At 34.2% G+C, this 20,303-nt stretch overlaps 2 protein-coding genes across 2 annotated transcripts; one reads left to right on the forward strand and one right to left on the reverse strand.

The window, feature by feature from the left end:
- Positions 1 to 1,078: 1,078 nt before the first annotated feature.
- On the reverse strand, positions 1,079 to 3,941 carry LOC143449343 (uncharacterized). The gene has a single exon (XM_076949497.1). It carries the CDS (start codon positions 3,268 to 3,270, stop codon positions 2,071 to 2,073), a length of 1,200 nt encoding a protein of 399 aa, XP_076805612.1. The 5' UTR covers positions 3,271 to 3,941; the 3' UTR covers positions 1,079 to 2,070.
- Positions 3,942 to 12,171: 8,230 nt separating this feature from the next.
- LOC143449344 (uncharacterized) lies at positions 12,172 to 15,903 on the forward strand. The gene is made up of 3 exons (XM_076949498.1): positions 12,172 to 12,595; positions 14,614 to 14,833; positions 15,371 to 15,903. Exons 1-3 carry the CDS (start codon positions 12,517 to 12,519, stop codon positions 15,474 to 15,476), a joined length of 405 nt encoding a protein of 134 aa, XP_076805613.1. The 5' UTR covers positions 12,172 to 12,516; the 3' UTR covers positions 15,477 to 15,903.
- The last annotated feature ends 4,400 nt before the right edge of the window (positions 15,904 to 20,303 follow it).

Raw genomic sequence — 20,303 nt, forward strand, 5'->3', positions numbered from 1 at the left:
AAAATAGTATGACAAGTATGGGGTTATCTTAGTACAATAAGTTCAAAAGTGCAAGGTAAATAGCATGTTTACGGAACTGATTGTCAATCAACTATTCTTCGATAAGTCTGTAATTATACCGAGAACTGAAATCGAACTTACAGCAAGTATGACGTTATGTATTAGCGCAGTAAATAGCAGAAATATAATTATAACGACACAACTTGGAAGACAATGGAAACAGCGTCTTCCAAAAGTACTAAGATTATCAAAAGTAGAAGGTGGTGGTTTGTGGTGGAAGTATTATTTTCAAACCGCACAGAACTTTTGTGAGTGTCAGCCAATGCTCGCCCATGTGAAAAATCATTCATTTCATCATCATCATCGTCATCATCATCATCATCATCATCATATCTTGCTTCATCAACATTTACATTAGGGTTGTTAGCCACATAACCACTACTCTCAGGATATCCTGAATCAAACAAATTACGCCTATTTGTACGTAAATTTGAAGGCGTTAAAGTATGTCGTCGACCAATATATTTATGATAGGGGCGAGAAAGAGAATTAAGAATATTGTACTAAGAATTCATTAATGAAAGAAAATATACAATACATTAAAACAAATAAAATCCATGTACCGAATGTTTGAATGAAGGTTTCTTCCACGGTCCTTAGATGTCCTACGATGGTAATTGAGTGTTCCGAGTTTCCTCGATAAATGAAAAGCGTAGTTCCCACCGATGTCGAGGCAATCGACTTGTAATGGAAAATGGGTATATGGCACTTGAACTTGAGCGATTAACCCAATCAACTACAGTGAGTACTTGTCGAATTGTTTATTGCGGGTGATGACATATGAATCTCATGAGGTCGTTGTCTGCTTTTCTCACCCACAGATTTAATTGTTCACCTTGACGGCTTATTGTCTGAAGCCTAGCTTCAATTAGTAGTGATCAATATTATAATGACTTGTTTTCCACTGCTGTATTATAGGACCAAAGTCCTTGCTACCTTGTAAAGATGACATTACAGTTGTCTATCTTAACACTGAACTTCTTCAAATTGAATTCAACAAAGGTTACACAGGAACGACAACTGTATATACTGATTATATTGAAGTTTCTTTGAACAATTACATTTTGACAATACATTGGCACAGCAACAGCATAAAGACATCCATGTTGGAGCGATGATCTTAGTAGAAAGAATGCATTGAACAGCTGTGCATTACTCACGCAAGATAGGAAGGCACGACATTTATGTCACGACTTAAAACGGAAAACAGGAAGTCATCGGCACGCAATGCCATGTATCACTGACGCCATACTTCGCAAAGCAGACGTCCGAAAACAAGAATGCTACACTGTATTCGATCTGTATACTATAATATCCCCTTATTATCACAAAAGCATTGTGGGGATAGTGGGGTTAATTGTTTTAAGTTGGCCTAAAGCTAAAGGCTTTAGTCGTTCTTTTAGAACTCTATTTGACTTTTGACTCCGTTGTTTTTGCTACCTATGATTGTTTCTTTAAGTCAGAAAGTATCAAAAATCCAAATAAAAAATGAGTGAAACCTGAACTTGCACAAAGGCTAGCTTGGTAACAGGCTCTCAAACGATAAAATCTCATCGACGGATTCAAGTCAACAAAAGACTTTCTTCAGTCCGAGGATAAAGAGTATTATACAATACCGTTCCAATAAAACATACAATAACAAAACTGAGGAAGAAAAAAGACAAAAACCTATCACAGAGTTCAGGATCAGGATAAATGGCTCACACATGCCTTAAGTATAAAATTTAACCTGAAAGCCTTTTCACAGTTTCCACGTTTGTATGGTCATGCTTCAGTGTGCACTTTCATATGCTTTGACAAATAACCTTTCAACTTCAATGACTTTTGACAAAAAGAAAATTCATAATGCTTTCATAACTTATAGTAGCCTTGTCCTTGTTGTTTATGCTTCATTCGTCGCTGTTCTTGCTTTTCTTGATTATTACTGTATTTCATATGTGATTGTTAAGCGCTTAAGAATGATTCCTCTTTTCTGAAATAGCGCTATATAAATGTTATTATTATTTTTATTCACTCCTGCCACTGATAAGGTCGCTCTCCAGTGTGAATATTCATATGGGTGGTCAAATTGCACTTTTTGATAAATGACTTTTCACACACCTGGCATTGATAAGGTCGCTCTCCAGTGTGAATATTCATATGGGTGGTCAAATTGCCCTTTTTGTTAAATGACTTTTGACACACTTGGCATTGATAAGGTCGCTCTCCAGTGTGGATCCTCATATGAGTTTGCAAACTGGTCTTAATGGCAAATGACTTGTGACAAACCTCACATAGATAAGGTCGCTCTCCAGTGTGGATTCTCATGTGACTTTTCAAATTGTTGCTTTGGTTAAATGACTTTTCACACACCTGGCATTGATAAGGTCGCTCTCCAGTGTGAATATTCATATGGGTGGTCAAATTGCACTTTATGGTAAATGACTTTTCACACACCTGGCATTGATAAGGTCGCTCTCCAGTGTGAATATTCATATGGGTAGTCAAATTGCACTTTATGGTAAATGATTTTTCACACACCTGGCATTGATAAGGACACTCTCCAGTGTGAGTTCTGATATGATCTCTCAAGTTTATTTTTCGTTTGAATGATTTATCGCAAAACTTGCAAGAAAATCGTTTTTCTCTGTTATTTCCAACAAACACCTGAGCATTGACATTGCAAGCATTGATTCCATCACTTGCAGCAGGTTTATAGAGAAACCTTTCCAAAAAATTGCTGCATTCTTCGTCTGAATTTCTTTCAACACACATTTGGCACTTAACAGTTTTAACTGTGGCATTTACTCCAATCTCTGATTGAGGAGGAAATTTATTTAACATGGATATACTTGAATCATCAGTCTCAGTCTGTAAAACCTCATATTCTTCCAACAACAAAGGTTCTTCCTTGATAGCTTCAACTTGAGGATGAACTGGTGCCTTCTCAGAATAATCTCCCTCAATACAAATGCCAATATCAGATTCTACAACTGATGGTTGCAATGTTTTCTCAATTGGAATTGCATTGTTTATGGTTTCAGCTATCTTTGTTTCTGCAAGAAGCTTTGAAACCATATCTTCCATGTTTTCTTGCATTTTTACAAATTCCATCATAATATCTTGTCGTATTGATTTAAATTCTTGTAAAATCAGATCACTGATTGCCTTCAATATAATATCAACTTGCATATTATCTGGATGGCACTCCACATTACTACAACAATTCATACTGATATAGCAGTTATTATTATACAAGTTGCAACCTATTTCTTGAGAAAAAAACAAGGTGGGAGATGGTAAAAAAACAGAGAAACATGAATGATGTAGTTACCACAAATTTTCTTAGTCCTTTCAAACAGTGCACGAATCATAACTATGTTGGTATTGCTTTTACCACTTGCTGTGGATTTATCAAGAAATTTATTCATAGATTCGTTGCATTCTTCATGCGAGTTTCTTTCAACAAACAATTGGAGAACTGCCATTTTTATTTGTGACTTTTTTAATCTATGATTAAAGGTGAGAGTCTCCTTTAATTAGCATCCTGAACTCTAGAAATAATTGCATTCCTGGCCTCGGTTTGTGAAACCTTCTTCTCAGAATAAGTTTCCTGAACGAAAAGGTAAATATCAGATTCTGCAACTGATAGTTTGAACGTTACTTTAAATGATGTAGCAGAGAAGCTTTGAAACCACATCTTCCATAGTTTCTTGATTTTCTGCAAATTCTATTTTCATATCTTGTCGCATCGATGTTATTTCTTGTATAAGGAATGCAAAATAGGGAAATCCAGAAAAAGATTATGTAAGATTGAAAAGCAGTGCTAACCAAATAACAGTTGCACATGGGAAAGCAAAATAGGAACAAAACAACATGTTGTAACAACGAAGCTTACTTAGTTTTTAACAAATCTTAAATTCCGTCTTTATGTCATTTAAGCTCATCTAAGCTATATACCCAAGCAATATCTATATGTCGTATTAAAGTGATTCACACTAAATATTTAACAAATTATGGCACAAATCGTGGTAGCAACTGTATTCCTTAGTAATTTGGAACAAATCCATGTAATTTTTATGCTATCCAAGAGTTTTCCTGTTATTTGCAGCACATTACATTAAGTACACTGCAGACATAGGTTATTGTTTTCCATGATCACAATCAACTTGAAATAAACTGAATTACTACATTCACATGCACTGCAGATGCCAGGCAAACACTCACAGCTTTTACGTTACATGCTTCGCAGTGCTGATCACTATATAACCGTCATATCGAACAGTTATCATTGTAACTAATTTTTCTAACTAAATTGGAGCAAAAATTAGTGTTTCATATTTTTGGAAACACAGGTTTGTCCTGGTGTGCAATAACATTTCAGAAAAAAAATCTGCAGTCTGGGCCAGTGGCACAGTGTAGTTTGCAAATCGCTGTAAAAGAAGAACTCAGCAACATATTTTCAATACTTTTGCTTTATCGTGTAGAGGAATTTACAAGCGTTTCTGGCATCAGCAAACTAGTGCCTACCAAGTACTTAACACGTGTAACATCTAGACCAGGGGTGGGCAACCTACGGCCCGCGACATCATTCAAAACTACCCCATGTATCCGGCTCGTGACCGCATTAAAAATAGTTTTTTTTGCTGCTCGACCTGATGCAATTTATGCCATATTTAATTTACCTGATGCCTTTTATGTACCAACGTGTTTTGTTTTTCAGACTACATGCGAAAATAGTTTTTAAATTAACCACTGATACAGACGTAGTGGTTAGTACTATGAATAAGAATTGTTAACTACCAAGACAAAATTAGTGTGTGTCTGTGTTTGTTGGTGCAATTGTGCATGCATTAGAGCTGTGTCATAGCCTAGCGCCCTAGCTATTGAAGTGCGCAGGCTTTCCGGGAGGGATGTGATTCCCGGATTGCACGTTGGTTCCGGGAGTCCTTGACCCTCTTTACTGGATCTGGAGAGTCGAACCCGAACGCCGATGGCTCCGAAACGGGGCCATTGGTTAGCAATGATTAGATACGTCTGATACGAGAATGAGTTTCCTATCGAACAAATACGAGTTCAAATACTTGAAGTTAAGTTCCCTTACTCTTATGCTACTGCATGAGCATCGTTGCGGCCCGCCTCCGCAATATTATTACTTCATTTGGCCCGCGCATGCAAAAAGGTTGCCAACCCCTGATCTAGGCTGTCCACTCCAACAGGAATTAAGCCGACCGTGTTCACATCAGCTAAGACAGCTAAACAAGTGAACAGTGGCGAATAAAGAGGGGATTACCCCTTTGCGTGGCAATGTTTTTACAAAATAAAAACATGGGTTTCCCCATTGCAGTGTAAAATTTTCTTTGACCTTGATGATTATATTATTTATTTGCAAACAAATGCGATACAGATAAATGAAAAGTCCTTGTTTTAAGATGTGGTGGTATGTTTTACTATTTTTAACGTATCACAACGCATTCAAACTTATTTTCTTCTGTGTGTCGCCTTCCCTGGAAAACAAGTGATACGTGAAACATATTGGGATGTGTACTGCACTACTGGACGTATTACAGTAACATCCTTCTATGTTACCTAGAAACAAAGTTCTAAAAACCACAGTCTTAGTCATTCTAGTTTGCAGGTTTTATGTCGTGAGTGGTAAATAGGCGAGATCGGTTCGATGGCCAGTTGCGCTATACTCGTCGAACGCTGATTTTTTATGGTTTTCTGTTCTTACGGATTCCAGGTGAAGTAACCCCGTAACGATTGAAATTGGTTGACTCTCACAGTATAGTTTTTCGTTCTATTCACAGAGCATTGGCTAAATAAAATTGAATTGTGCTTTGCAAAATAGTTTTATCTCATCAAATACACCTGATGATATACAGATCGCGAAACTTTATTGCGATAAAACTTACAAGTTAATTGAAAAACACAGTTGATCGCAGAATAGAGCAGTTACAAAGCAAACAAATGGATTGAACTTGATTAAAGAGACAAAACTGCCACAAACCATAGATTTCTCTAAAACGCCAATAAATGAAAAAGAATCGTGCAGATTACAAAAGTTACACCATATTTCGTGTCGAAACAATTCATCAAAATCTTTCAGGTAATTTCATAAATTAACACCTAATACACATCAATCTAAGCCTAAGTCTTTCGTAAATAATGACCATGCTAATATAATACGAAACAATGGTTACCAAAAATAAAAACACTTGACGGTTGCATAAAAATTTGTTAGTAAGATAATTGCATAAAGTCTACTAATACAAACAATCGTAAAAAAATATATAAATTAAACAGAAAAACAAAAATTACAGTGATCATAATTTGAAGAATGCATATAAAATTAAAAAGTTACAGCTACTTCAGAAATTGCGTCAGAAATTATCTCGGACAACTTTAAACAAATCTCTATTCTGCTGCCCATAGTGGCTTCCCTTGAACACTGCACCAAGAGAAATGGAGCCATGCAAGGTGTCAGGAAGGTGCTGAAAGGTGACGTCCTTATTCAGCTTCTTCAGTCTTTCGTAAAGTAGCACCTACGTCATCAATAAAGCTTCAATAGGTTATTTGGCAAGCACATAAACTTAGCTCAGTTGCAAGCTACTTCTTATCAGAGCTGAGCAACCACCGCTCGAGAACTTGCTCGTGCTCCTTTATATAGAAAAGCTCGTTTTGCCACTCACGCTCCTGTTCTTTTTAGCAATCATACAATATTTTCACTCTGACACATTTTTGAAAACCAATCGCATTCGTATGTTGCAAATTTGCTTCATTGGCTTTTAAAATTGTAAATGCCGACGTTCAACAATTAAATACTCTTCACTTTCAAAGTATATAGCGGTAAAGTTATAAAAATAACGACAACATGAAGCAAGTTCTAAGTTCTGACACTATGATGACAATTTAGCTCATCTGTGAGATCTTCTTTATCATCTCATCAGTTACCAGTCTCATTGGTTACCAGCTTAAAAACAAAGCATTTATATTGAACTACTATCCCATGGTTCTGACATGCTTAGTGTTGCGTACTGTATTGCTTGTGTTTCGCCATTAACTTTGCAAAGCGAAAATTGTGTGTGAAATTAGTCTCAAACAGTCAATTTTCATTCACTACATAAAATTATGATCTCATGGATTATGATCTTCTTATCTAAAAAATGTTTTTAATACAACCGTATATTTTGATTTTGTGCAATCGCAGCGTTGTTTTAGAATAAGAGTGACGAGCAAATAACTTTTAAAAAGGAGCGCGCTCGTGGTTCCGCTCCTACTTTGAAACAAGAGTTACGTTGCTCCCGCGATCGTTCGAAAAGAGTGATCTCAATTTCGAACGCGTTCGTGCCGAGCTCTGCCTTTTCTACATCACAAAGACACTAAAAAACTTTTAAAAACATAACTTACCCCATTATCACGTGAAGTATCATACTCGCAAACTAGAATGTGAGTGCGTGGCATTTTGGCAAGAATATCGTCGGAGGCCATCAAAGGAGCAACCCTGACATCAAGGTTAATATCATCAAGGTCAAAATGAGACAATACCTCATCTGTAAGCATTGCTTTTTCATCTTCCGTGAAAGTGGCCATTGTGTTGTTGTAGCTTCTAGATTTCTATCTGAAAGAAATAACTTATATGAGTTGCCATGTTACAATGGTCTCCGCTTTATAAGCTCACCTCAAGACTAGGCCATTAAGCAGATGGGTTCATAAAACGGAAAATACATTTTCATCTCTATACACGATCAATTTCATCATACATAATACTCATAGACAACAGGCAAGTTTGTTGTTTAAATCAGCAACATGTATTTACATGTTACTGTACTTTATATTTTACTTCATAAAGTCACCCAACCAGTCGTAACTAAGCTTGTGCAAGGACTGGATTGAAAGCTAAGTTTGCAGCACAGAAAAAATATGGAAAGAGGTTGTGATAAAACGGCTTGTTTGCTGCATTTAACATGAAGCATATTGTGCGGCGCTCGTAGACTTATAAAGTGAGTTTTCAGGCATTTTCGTGAGTTTATAAAGCGGGATATTTCACTACAGGAACAAATCGGTTAAAGAGACCACAACAATTTGGGTTTTATAAGCTGGCCAGTTGATAAAGGCCACTTAAATGCCTTTACACATACATTGCAATATGTATTACATATCACAAATCGACCACTGCATCGAAACTCAGCCCTGCTATCAGCAAGTGAAAAATACAGCAACTAAAGAAAAAATTGGTAACAGTGATTTAAATTTTAATCTACAAGTAATTACCAGGTCTACCGCAATTCACCTTTCTGGTACCAAGTTAGCAAGTCAGACTTCATTATATTGATCAGGAGGGAAATTTCGTTTGGATTGACAACGTCAGTGGCACAAGTAACAACGTCGGTTGGGATTCGTCTGAACCTAACAGTTATACTGGGAATGAAGATTGTGTCATCTTAAAACAAAATGGCACAGCGGCAGATTATCCATACTCTGACCATCACGTTGGTCTATGTGAAAAGAGAATATAGCATTAGATGGGCAGAAAACATCTATATTATCAATAACTTTTTATTTAATTGAGATTTTGTTAATTATCGTTTATGAAAGAATTTCTCAACTAACCTCATTGCGACTCAAATGGGTGAGTACATCCACACGACTATGGCCGATTGACAATGATTGCGACTCTTTAGCACTATGCTAATAGTTCTAGATACAGTTTAGCAATAAATACCAATTTGAATTGTATTTTATTGATAAAAATTTGCAAAAAATTCAACAGATTTTTTTATTCTTTAATAAAATTAGTAATGCTGAAATTAAGTATTAGTGCAGTACCTGCTCTTTCGTTGCCTGACATATTTAAGCCCCACATACCAACAAATTAATTTCAACCGAAAAAAACAGAATCACAAAAAAAATAGAAACAATCACAAAAAGCAAATGAAAGAAAATGAAATTAATTTGTTAAAACTAAGAATGAATAAGCTTTTCAAAATAACTTGGTTTGTTTCACGAGATTTGTTTTCTAAATTCTACATCGCTGTATACACAACCTATAGCTTAATTTATAAACATTACACTGCAATATGTGCAAAAACTGCCATTTCATTACATTTATTGTATCTATAAATGCAAAAACATATTTATTTGTGGGCTGTTTTAAGCAATTTGCACAGCATAAAAACGTACAATATTTCGGACAAAATTTAAGAAAATATCGTCTTTAAAAGCAACCTTAACTTTGCCAGTGCTCACCGGTGTTGTTGTTATGGACAAGATTCCCTTAACAACAAATTTTGACGTATTTACAGGTTTGTTTTCTCACGATTTGGCACAACCTGTAATTTTGGTGATTCATCATATAACGGGACGAAATTTTCCACATCGGTTCTCATGTTTGGAAAAATCCTTTGCTTTTATATTATATGTATAAGCTTTTAGTTGATGTTCTTTACTTCATCAATAAATATTTGAAAACAAAAAAGGTGAGGTAAAGGTAAAAGGTATATTCTGTAAATCAAACGTTTACTTATAAATATTCTTGACTGATTCTTGAAAGAACAACAAAAGCATATTTTCTCATTAGAAAGAAATTTTATTTTGTTTGTAAAGCTTTCAAATATTTAAAGGTAATTCTATACCACTGGTTTCATTGCTTCAAAATGGCCCACAAAATAAATTTTATTGTCACAGCGATAAATCCTAGGTTATGTCCAATAGCTATTTAGAAAGATCTACAAACAGTAATGATAAATTTAACATTACCAATAAATGCTGTCGACTGAATGTTCAGAGGACGTCAAAATTTACTTTGTCACGTCAGAAAGAAATGATTTTGTTTGCAAAGCTTTTAGAATTTAAGAGCTTAGTAAACAGTTTTATTGCTGTATTTGTAGTTGGGAGTTTTCCAAAACTTTTCAGTTACGAGTTGCGCCGTTTTGATCAAACCTTTCCTTAACAACAACATAAGACCACGTCACAATTACCATCTATGCACTCAGCAGTGAATAATTAAAACGAATCGAAAAAGCTTTCAGATTGGGTTTATGTCTGATTGCGAAGTGACTCGCAGGCTTGAACTGACTTGCTTTATAATAAAGTTTTCGTGGAAGGTAACAGGTTTTTAGCTGTATAGTCCTCCATGTTTTATTTAGCAACCTTTGGTACTTTTCTGGCAAATGACGTAGAATGGGTTATTCATTGCATTTGAAATCAAGCAAAGTCATTTCTTGTATAGGCCACGTGTTAGAAATACAGTTGGAGCGTTTGTGTACATTAACACGAAATCGAACCGAATAATAATTTCGGCATACATAGCCGGAATTAAAACTTGTAATGTCTATGATAACACATGTGAGTACTCATAATAGGACCGTAAGATTTCGTTGTTCATAGTTGATGGCAATAAGCTTGGTTTTCTTTATTCAGCAAATTAATTGAGAAAATTACAATAATTGTTCATCCAGCAGCGAAAAACACCTAAATCTGAAATAAATGTCACAATTGATTGGCTCGCTAACCTCCTATTCAATTTGGAAAACTTGGATATTTAAAAAAATTAACAGTAGCTTTGATATAGTTATCTACTGACATCTAGTTGGTATTTGAAAGATCACACATACAGTAAATTTAAAATCAATACTGTTCTGGAATGTATTTCATTCTCCTACCGAGCATTCTTTGCCAGTTATTCAGCCACGTGGTGGTAGCACAGTGAAAATTCAATTTATTTCACCGAGCTCACAAGGTGTACACGCATACAAAGGTATCGCTGACATCCACGCAACTAGCAACGCTAAAGCGTAAACGTTTGATCCACATCGTTGGCGAGAAATTCGACTATGCCTGATAGTAGTGAGCGTACGCATAGGTGTCACTTAAAGAGCCTTTTTATTTTACCATGAACTAGTTTAATTGCTACTTTACCAAGTTTTTTATTTGTTCGTACTGAATTAAAATCTGTTAGGTTCTTTGTTTATGGTCATTTTGAGCATTTGAAGCCTTAATCAGCATATTCTAAGGTCGCTTTTTTGTAATTTTTTGTACTAACAAAAGTGTTTAATCGTGTTATCACTCATTTTGATCACTTTTCTAGCAACAGAACACTTGAATTTTTAAAAAGATGAAACGAGCAATTTAACAAGCAAAAATAACGAATCAATCAACTCATGTATAATTTTAAAGAGGCTATATGATTTACGACTATAAACTTCTGCTGTGGCATTAAAGATCCAAAAACATAGGAATTTTATTAATGCTTTAACAGAGTTCATTTCTTTGCTGTTATCTTTTTACATGTAAATAGAAGCGTCTCCTCGACAAAAGTCTTGTGATGGATTACCTCGATCTTCAGTTTTACATGAACTTGATTGGAAAAATAAACTATAAACTTAGTGTTTGAACGAAGACTGTACAAGTTGAGTCTCCTGCGGCAAATAACTCGAAACGTATAACGCGTGACCGATTGCAAAGTGAGTATTTTGAAGAAAACAGCAGGATAATTGTGAGTTTTAAGTTCGGAGCAAATTTATGTTTCTTACTTGCTTTGTTGCTTCGTATCAAAGTTATTCGATAATTGCTTTCACAACATTTTGTCTTATCTTATGATTCTGTGCGTCAACACCAACTTAACTGACAATAAATTTACTACTGTAACTGATGACGTCAAAATCATTTAAGACTAAAACGTGACCCATTTCTTCGCAAAAAATGCTTACGTCATAATGGTGTATTATGAGCTGTTTGGACAACAGGCAATTTACAGAGTTCAAAGCTCCGGAAAACAGAGCCCCAAACTGCAAGGAAGTTTGGGCAGTCAAAGTTGTTGAATGAACTCACTCCTGGCTTAGTCAGTTTTGCAACCTCAATCAGCAAATAGAAGTAAAGCGTTCTAGTCTCCAAACAATACTTGAGACAAAAGTGTATTACTTTGTGTGTATTGTGCGCAAGTCTGCAGGAGATCGGTTTATTCGATAATCTCCTGAGTCTAAATATTTTAATTTTCTAAAAAAATATGTAAAAATATATTTTTACTTTTTTAGAAGTCGAGCAACTGTTTTTAGTTCATCTCTAAATTTGACTCACTAAAAAAATTTTTTTTTGAAAACATTGTTGATGACGTTGTGTGAAAGACTGAAGAAATGTTTTTACTTGCGTTTAATTCCAGTGCAAAGTAGTTACTACAAAAGCTTAATGGAGTGGTTTATTACGTCAAATTTAATTTTAGATAAAACACCGACCAGAACCGATCAAAGTAACATCCACTGCAACTTACGTGGACAAATAAGATTATAGTCATCATTAAAAAAAAAAACTTAACTTCATTTTTACTATTGTCTTCAGCATTGCAATAGACCACAAAAAGCCGCCTACGTTCTTACAAATAAAGTTTAACTTGCGAAAGCTATTTGCTGTTGAAGAAAAATCACGTTGGATAAAGTGTTTCAATTTGGAATTTGAAGAAATATCTGGACGTGGAAGAAAATGAAATTCTTTATCTTTTTCGCTCTTCTCACCTCGATTTTCATCATCACCTTATGCACGAAGCTTAAAAGAAGGAGAAGTAAGTTCACGTTGAAATGTAGTTTAGTTTAAATGTGATTTTATTTTGTTATTTGTCATGTATATAAAATAAAACATATTGACATTGCAAACAAATTTGTATGAAAATCTAAAACAAAAATTAAAAAATCTAAATATACATTAAATCATATGAAAACAAGACAAACAGTTATAGATCCATGTAAACGCACATTAATTAAATTGATATTTTTATGATATGAAGTAAATTCGGATGAAGTGTATTTAAAAAAGGACCGGATCATAACCGGACAAAAATATCAAACTAATTACAAAAAATTCAAATGCATAAAAATATCAATTTAAAGCATTTTAACCAATAAATTTTGTAAAAAAATATAATACCAAACTAAACTGGTATTAAAAAATAACAAATGAATGATTTCTTAAAAGAAATGTTGGGAGTGTTGTTGAAAGAGCAAGATAAACCCGTTGATCCCCAATATTTTTATGATTTATTTATTGTATCGTTAAAAAGTTTAAACAAAAAACTAACGTTTGTTGTGAGCGAGTCCACATTCAATCCGTGCTCCTACAACTGACTAAAACCAAAATTTATTTTCGACTCATTACCTTGATAACTAATTAGCGTGATGTTACGTCTTGCCTTCCCATAGCATGTTTTGTCGGCAGGCAGGAAGTAACTTCATTAAGTGTTTATTAAGTCTTATTAACATTGCCAAGTTGCTTTAAACGCATAAAAGGCGGCCTCGTTGCATATTATAACGTTTCCCTTCTACGCTTGACTTATGTCTGACACAAGTTAAGGTTTTGCAAATGCTGTTTAACATGAATGATTTTTTCGGAAAAACGAGATTTTACAAGCTTGCTGTAAGCATATTTTGTTAATTCAAAAACTATGCTCACTGTATTACATATAGTATATATATATGATTTAACACTTAACAAAAACGATAAAAACACTTAAACTATACTTAGCGCCACTGTGATAATATTTATATTTTTTCTCATTTCTTTGTTATCACTTTCTTGAGACATATTTTTGTAAAAGTTTTTATTGGCGTAAGAAGGTTTTGTTTTTTGAGATTTTGCATCATCTTGAAATTAATGATGACAAATCATTTCAGTTTTTCATGAATATGTAAACCCAAACTCGTTTTCACAATAACGGAAACGAGTTCTTTGTTACGGGATAAGTTTTACATCATTAGCATTAGCTATAGGGCTTCCTTTGCCTGTAATTCCGAGTCAATTAAGCTTCACTTGTTGTTACTACAAATACGGTTTTGTTGATTATGCGGTCATCCATGCACATGTTTGCGGTAAAACGTGACCCGGATAACCAAATGCAGCATTACGTAGATGATCTTCTTTTTCAATTTGAACGTTCGTAAAATTTTCACAAACGAAACTCTTTGCAACCGCTGTACTTCATTTTGAATTAAGCATTTTTTGCAAGATTGAATTAAGCACAGCTTTCAAAACATAAGTTACATTAACAGTTTATACTATTCTGTGCTGAAACATATTTTCTGCTGTTGGCCTGAATCAAGATATCCTGTTTGCGATATTAATACATTGGACGTCATCATGATTAACAATTTATTGAATATCATTAAAATCCATTTTGGGCTTGATAAGCGTGAGAATAGGTAAAAACAAGAGAAATACAAATACTAATAGAATATAATAACAAGTATAATAAGTATAATAAAATGAAGTAAAAAAGTATAATATAATAACTTACGATAACAACAAGTCAAATATAGGTAATTTTGATATGGAGTTAAAAAAATTTCTGGGACAAAACGTACAAAACACGTGGAGCCTACGCTGAATTCAATAAGATACCGTGCTTATGCTCAGCTTTGCACCACAAAATTGAAACTTTATACACTTGACTCATTTTTACAAGCAAAAATAATCACATGGTTTTATGCTTTTTCTTGCCTTTTTTTTGGCGAATCTTTTCACCACTCTCGTTGTGGAACTCCTACCACCAAGATATATTTAACGCATGGCTGTTTGTTTGATTTACAGGGCATGCCCTGTTCCCCAGAGATAGGAGATGTGCAAGGCACAGACGTGGTTTCAAAAGAACTGAACCTCACAGTTTGAAAAAAGACTGGTTCAACAAAATACAAGAAACTTATAAAAAGCGGAACCAAAAGCTCCGCAGAAGGAAATTTTCCCTTACGAAATGGTGCAAACTCCTTGATGTGAAATTTCACATCTGTGTTGGAAAGTGGAGAAACAAAAGGTTTGAATTTATAGCTGTTGAATTTTAAAGTGACTTAGGGGAAACTTTAAGGGCAGAGTTTAGGGCAAGATAGAGTTGGTTCGAGAAATCGTTCTTCGGATTGTTTTTTATCACCACCTCACAAGCAAAAAAATTAAAAAAAAAATTTGTTATTTGTAATAATTTAATAATGTACAAAAACACATATTATTTCAATCTATGTACAATTTTATCAATCAATGATCACTTACACTGTGTATACTGTAAATACCAAATAAAAAAGGCAATAACGGCACACGTGGACTATTACGAATTATTAAGAAAATCAAGCTGCTGTAAATATATACACCGATTAATTAAATGTATTAAGCAATGAATACCTCAAAATTCAAAAAATATAACAACCTATCAAATGTGTATATGTATTCTCGTCTGTATATATGTCTATATATCATATACTCGTACATATTGATATAATATTAAACACAATTTTCTGCAATTCCATAATGCATTTGTTATTATTTAGTGTTTTAAAAGTATTTCATTTTTCACTTACAGGTTGAAATTACTCCCTTTGCCGGAAGTCGCTTCCTTCTTGCAGTTAAAAGGAAAACGTCTTTGGCACTTGGACAAGATGCTTTATCCGCTGCCGCTTGCGTGGTAACATTGCAACTTCTGGAAATTTATGAAAGATCCAAATGTTGTAAAACATAAAAAAAAACTTTTGTGACAACTGATATATCAAAAAAGCGCAATATAACTTGTCAGAAAACATAAATGTACAACGCTTAATGATCAATTTCTATCTCTGTGGATCATGTATATTTTGCCCTTAACACCTTCGAATATCATGTTGATGTTGATTTAATTATTGAGGACATGGTGTTTTTTTAATGTCTTGATGTTGTGTGTAGTTTTATAATTAACTATGATATGAATAAACAACAAACCAAAATCTTTCGTTGTATTTGCCACAGCTCATTAGCTCCTTGATTAGTTTAATCGCAAATACATATCGTATAAAATAGAGATTATTTATAATGTGTTTTGTGCTTACATGGGTTTTACAAGTAAATTTACTAAAACTTGAATAAAAACTTATTGGTTGAAAATTTGTTGTGGTAAATGGAACAGTGCTTTTGAAAACACACTTGAAATATTTTGATGACTTTTAAGTAAATATCAAATGCTAAAGAGAACATTTAAACTTTTTCTATAAAAATTATTGTCAGGAAATTATCTCGTAAAGTAAAATCAACTGAAAATATTTATAAATACTCTTTAACACCACACGTTAACTCGCACCTCGAAACGCAAAAATAAAGCATTAAAAACCTTTCAATGAATTTTGTAAAAGTTATAATCACATATACAGTAAAATGACATCCTTCGCACTTGAATTGAATGGATTAAACAACACGATACAGGCCTACTAGTGCTTTCTTAATTGCAAAAGTGTAATTGTGTTCAGAGGGGAGCTGAAAAACAAGAAGTCTTTTCCTAAAAGTTTTATGCTTTTAAACTATCAGCAGAAAATTTCCGATTCTACAAGAAACTTTTGGCCGAAGTGAAAGCCACGTGCTAGGGCTCAAGCGAGGTTGATGTAAATGTAAAGGCTTGTCCATGCATGGGTCATGTCTGACTGTCTTATCACATGGCGGGTTGTGATTGCGCTATTTTATTCAAAAAGCGTCCCTATTTTGTTAATGCAAATAGTTCACTGTATTTTGTATCATACGTCACGGCCAGCCTTGAGGTTCGATAACTTAGTCGCGTATTTCATGAAATAGTATTTTCAATATTCTTACAATTGGAAGCAACAACGAAAAATAATGCAAGATAAAAGTTTCTTGATTAAATGTTTTAATGCATCATAGCATATAAAAATGACGTGACAAGTTCAAGTCCGGCACTGCCTCATCACATTTCATTTCTTATAAGGCAGCCATGTGCTCGCCTACTGTCTTGTGCAGAAATTGTAAACCTCCAACTGACTGTTGTTGTTGTGACGTTTTCTCCTAACTGGTTGGCAATGAAATGTTTACAGATTGCTAGGAAATTATTTTATTCAATCACTTTAAATGCCTAATTTAATTGTGGCCAATTTTTCTTCCGAAGCTCTGTATTCGAGGCGATTTTTGTGTAATTTATGACGTGTATGCTTACCTTGTGTTTTTCGTTTTCGTTTGCCAGCTGGCAAATATTTTACTATAGTTTTTGGAGCAGTTATTCATTTGAAGCTGTAGCTTTTGTAATTTTGAGTTTTGTTTGAACTACGAGGAGTGGAAAGATTTTAACACCTTAGAAGTTCCTACAAAAATCGACCTTTTTAAGAGCGCATATACTTTCAATGGCAAAGGTTTTGCAAATAAGGTTGAGCACTACAACCACCCGTACGGCGTACAGACTTTGATGATATCAACCTGTTTTTTGTTGTTTGCCGCCCCTATAGAAACCTTGGACTGCTTCCGTAATCAACTAAAAAATCATTTTCGACCCATTACCTTGACAAGCTACGTTAGTACCGTGATGTATATTGTCTTGTTGTGTTGTTCATGCTATGGCAACTTTTGACTACAGATAGGTAGTAACTTCATTAAGCCTCATTAAGTCTTTATTAAGCCTTATTAACTTTGCCAAGTTGCTTTGAAAGTGAAAATGATTAATGGCTGCGCATTGCGGCTTGTCCCTTCCACGCTTGACGTAAGACGTAAGCTGTTGTCTTCAGTTGCAAGTCCTGATTTCTAAGCCACGTCACGCAGCTTGTGCTTTTACGTTATACTAAGGTTACATATCAATCTTTAACAACCGCTGAAATTGATCTAAAATAACAAATTCTAATTTAATTCTCACGTTACATGTACATGCTGTATCCCGGTAAGGGATCTTGTTATTCTTTCTGTTACTTTTAGAGTTTTGTTTCAAAACGAGTCAACTGTGCCTCTTGATACCGATTTGTTTCAACAACCAACAATTAAGTGAGTAAATCAAGTTGAAGCCTCGTTAAGGAGTTTACCGCCATTTTTATGCTTGTCAGAACTTACAGGTTATATAATGTTTTTTAGGCAAAATTTACGTCATACTTGCGTTGTCTGATTTGTTTTGAAAAGAAAAATTATGATGTTTACAGGAATGGTTAATCCTGGTTACTTGTTACGTTTATTATTTAATATCGCTAAAAGTATTTACGCAGGAATAATCTTATGTATTTACTCACTTAATCTCACCAAATTCATATTTAAATATGTAACCAGGGAACCGGTAACCAGCTTCACGCATCACATCAAAGGATGCCCTTCTACGAAAATGATGTCCAAAACGAAATCATGTTTACAAATGTTAGTATCCGCTTTTTAGATTCACTTTTTGCTAAATCTTGGCAAAACACAAACTTTACTACCCAGTTACTACAACTAATCTGGATTTTTATGTTTTCTTTTCCTAATTCAATTGCTTTCTAGAATATTTCGATCTGTGTCAGAAAAGTATTTTGGGACTTTTAACTTGTTTATCTTTAAAATGTAAAAATAGAAACCTTATATAGTCGCACAATACATCACTGCTTGAAACAGACATTTATTGCCACTGATTTAATTATATAGTAATACGCGTGTGTGCTTTGTTATGTGATTAACGTTTGCTATAATTTGCATTAGGGTGTGTAATGAGGCATTTTCCTAGTTTCAAAAGCTTCATTTGTTGTTCTTACAAACAAGGATGTTGATTTTGCAACCATTCATGTGCGTTGATTGTGAAACGTGACCGACAAAAAAGCAAATTTTCAGATACCGTACTCCACTTTTCGTAAACATATTTTTCCACGCCAACGAGTATTGAATGTTAAACAAATTATTTTTAATTGAAATATTTTTAGAGAATACCATATTTGGCTTGGCTTGAAAGCAAACATAAAGCAACGTATTGTTTTTGTTTAAAAACTGAAACGAAATTGACATGTCAATGTACATGAGCGAAATGTTTTAGCAATGATTCGTTTTTGTGTAGAACAGATAGTGGATACTTTATTAAGATATTAACAATGAAATGCAAGGTGTTTAACATATTGCAATAAGATCATAAGATTGTAGTAGAACAATCACTAATATTTGTCAACGTATTTTGTGAATCAAACCTAAACGTTATAATGTAGTAACCGAAACCGAACCGGATTCCGAGACTAAGTCCACGTTTAATGGAACCTTATCTAGCTAACACCATAGACACCTTTTTGTCTATACCCATTCTCATAACGCCGCCTAACGACGCCTTTTTGATTAGTAAGTTGCTTAGCATACACTTACAGTGAAACATATTCATTTTTCAAAGAACTGGCCACGTTTGTATAAAAGCGATTTCACTACAGGAATATCAGAAAGCTTTCATTAGAGATATGACATTTATCAATATGAAATAGTTGTCACGTGTTGTTGTCATATGGCTTTCCCAATAAACTTCTTTTTTCCATCAGAATTCAACTTGTGTTTTTTTGGTGAAAACGTGTAAGCATTAGTAACGTATTGAATTAGTCTATTTGTTTCAGTTGAAACTTACACTTGATTCAGAAAAGAATGCAGCAATCAATGCTGGTTTTTTCCATGAAATGTTGTTCTTGCAAACCTCGTAGAACGAATATACATAGATGTGTCCCAGAGCAAGCACATTGGTGAGATGCTGAGTTGTTTAACTTGGTTAACTTGCTTAATGCCTATTATATATTTTACCACCAAGACAAGCCCTGCTTTGTTCATGCCTATACCGGATCCTGGTTTTTTGATCAATGACGCAGTTGTACTGTAAGTTCTTACATTTGGCACCTGAAAACGACTGTACAAACAACTAATTATGTATGCAGTTTACTAACGGTCGTGTATCATTACTTTCAGTTGAAGAAAATTAACTTTTAGATAAGCGTAAGTTTTATATTTCGCATTCTCAATTGTTTAAAAAGTATCCAGAGCACTTTTGTGTGTAGACGTTATATCACGTACGGCCAGAAAATAGTTTTTATGTAACTGTAAGCTTTTTTTCCTCTCTTGTAACCGATGGTGGAGTCAGTTTGTTAGGTGTAGTTGGAGCTCTTAGTAACCATTGCTTGGCAATAGCCATTTGTAATTTTCCAAGCCAGTTTCCATTTGATCTTTATCATGGAGAATAGAAGTGCAATGTCGAAAACGGTAAAGTAATTTATAAACTCTTACCGTAGACTCGTAGAGCAATATTCCAGTTGATTTCAAAACTTCAAATGTAAATGAAAAATCTGATTTACAAATTACACTACCGATTGACCTAAATATAGTTTTGGCAAATAATCGCTGAGCAATGGCAAAAGGCAACACGATGCTTAAAGTACAAATGGTTCAGGGTTTCCCAAATAATTTCATTTTAATTTATGAGGTGTGGCATTGGTTAAATATGAAGATATTCATAATGATATAACAATTTCAATGAAAACTGTTTGCTGGTTTTAGTGACTTGTATGTTTTTATTACCA

Source organism: Clavelina lepadiformis, chromosome 3, assembly GCF_947623445.1.
Source record: "Clavelina lepadiformis chromosome 3, kaClaLepa1.1, whole genome shotgun sequence".
NCBI classification, from domain to species: domain Eukaryota; kingdom Metazoa; phylum Chordata; class Ascidiacea; order Aplousobranchia; family Clavelinidae; genus Clavelina; species Clavelina lepadiformis.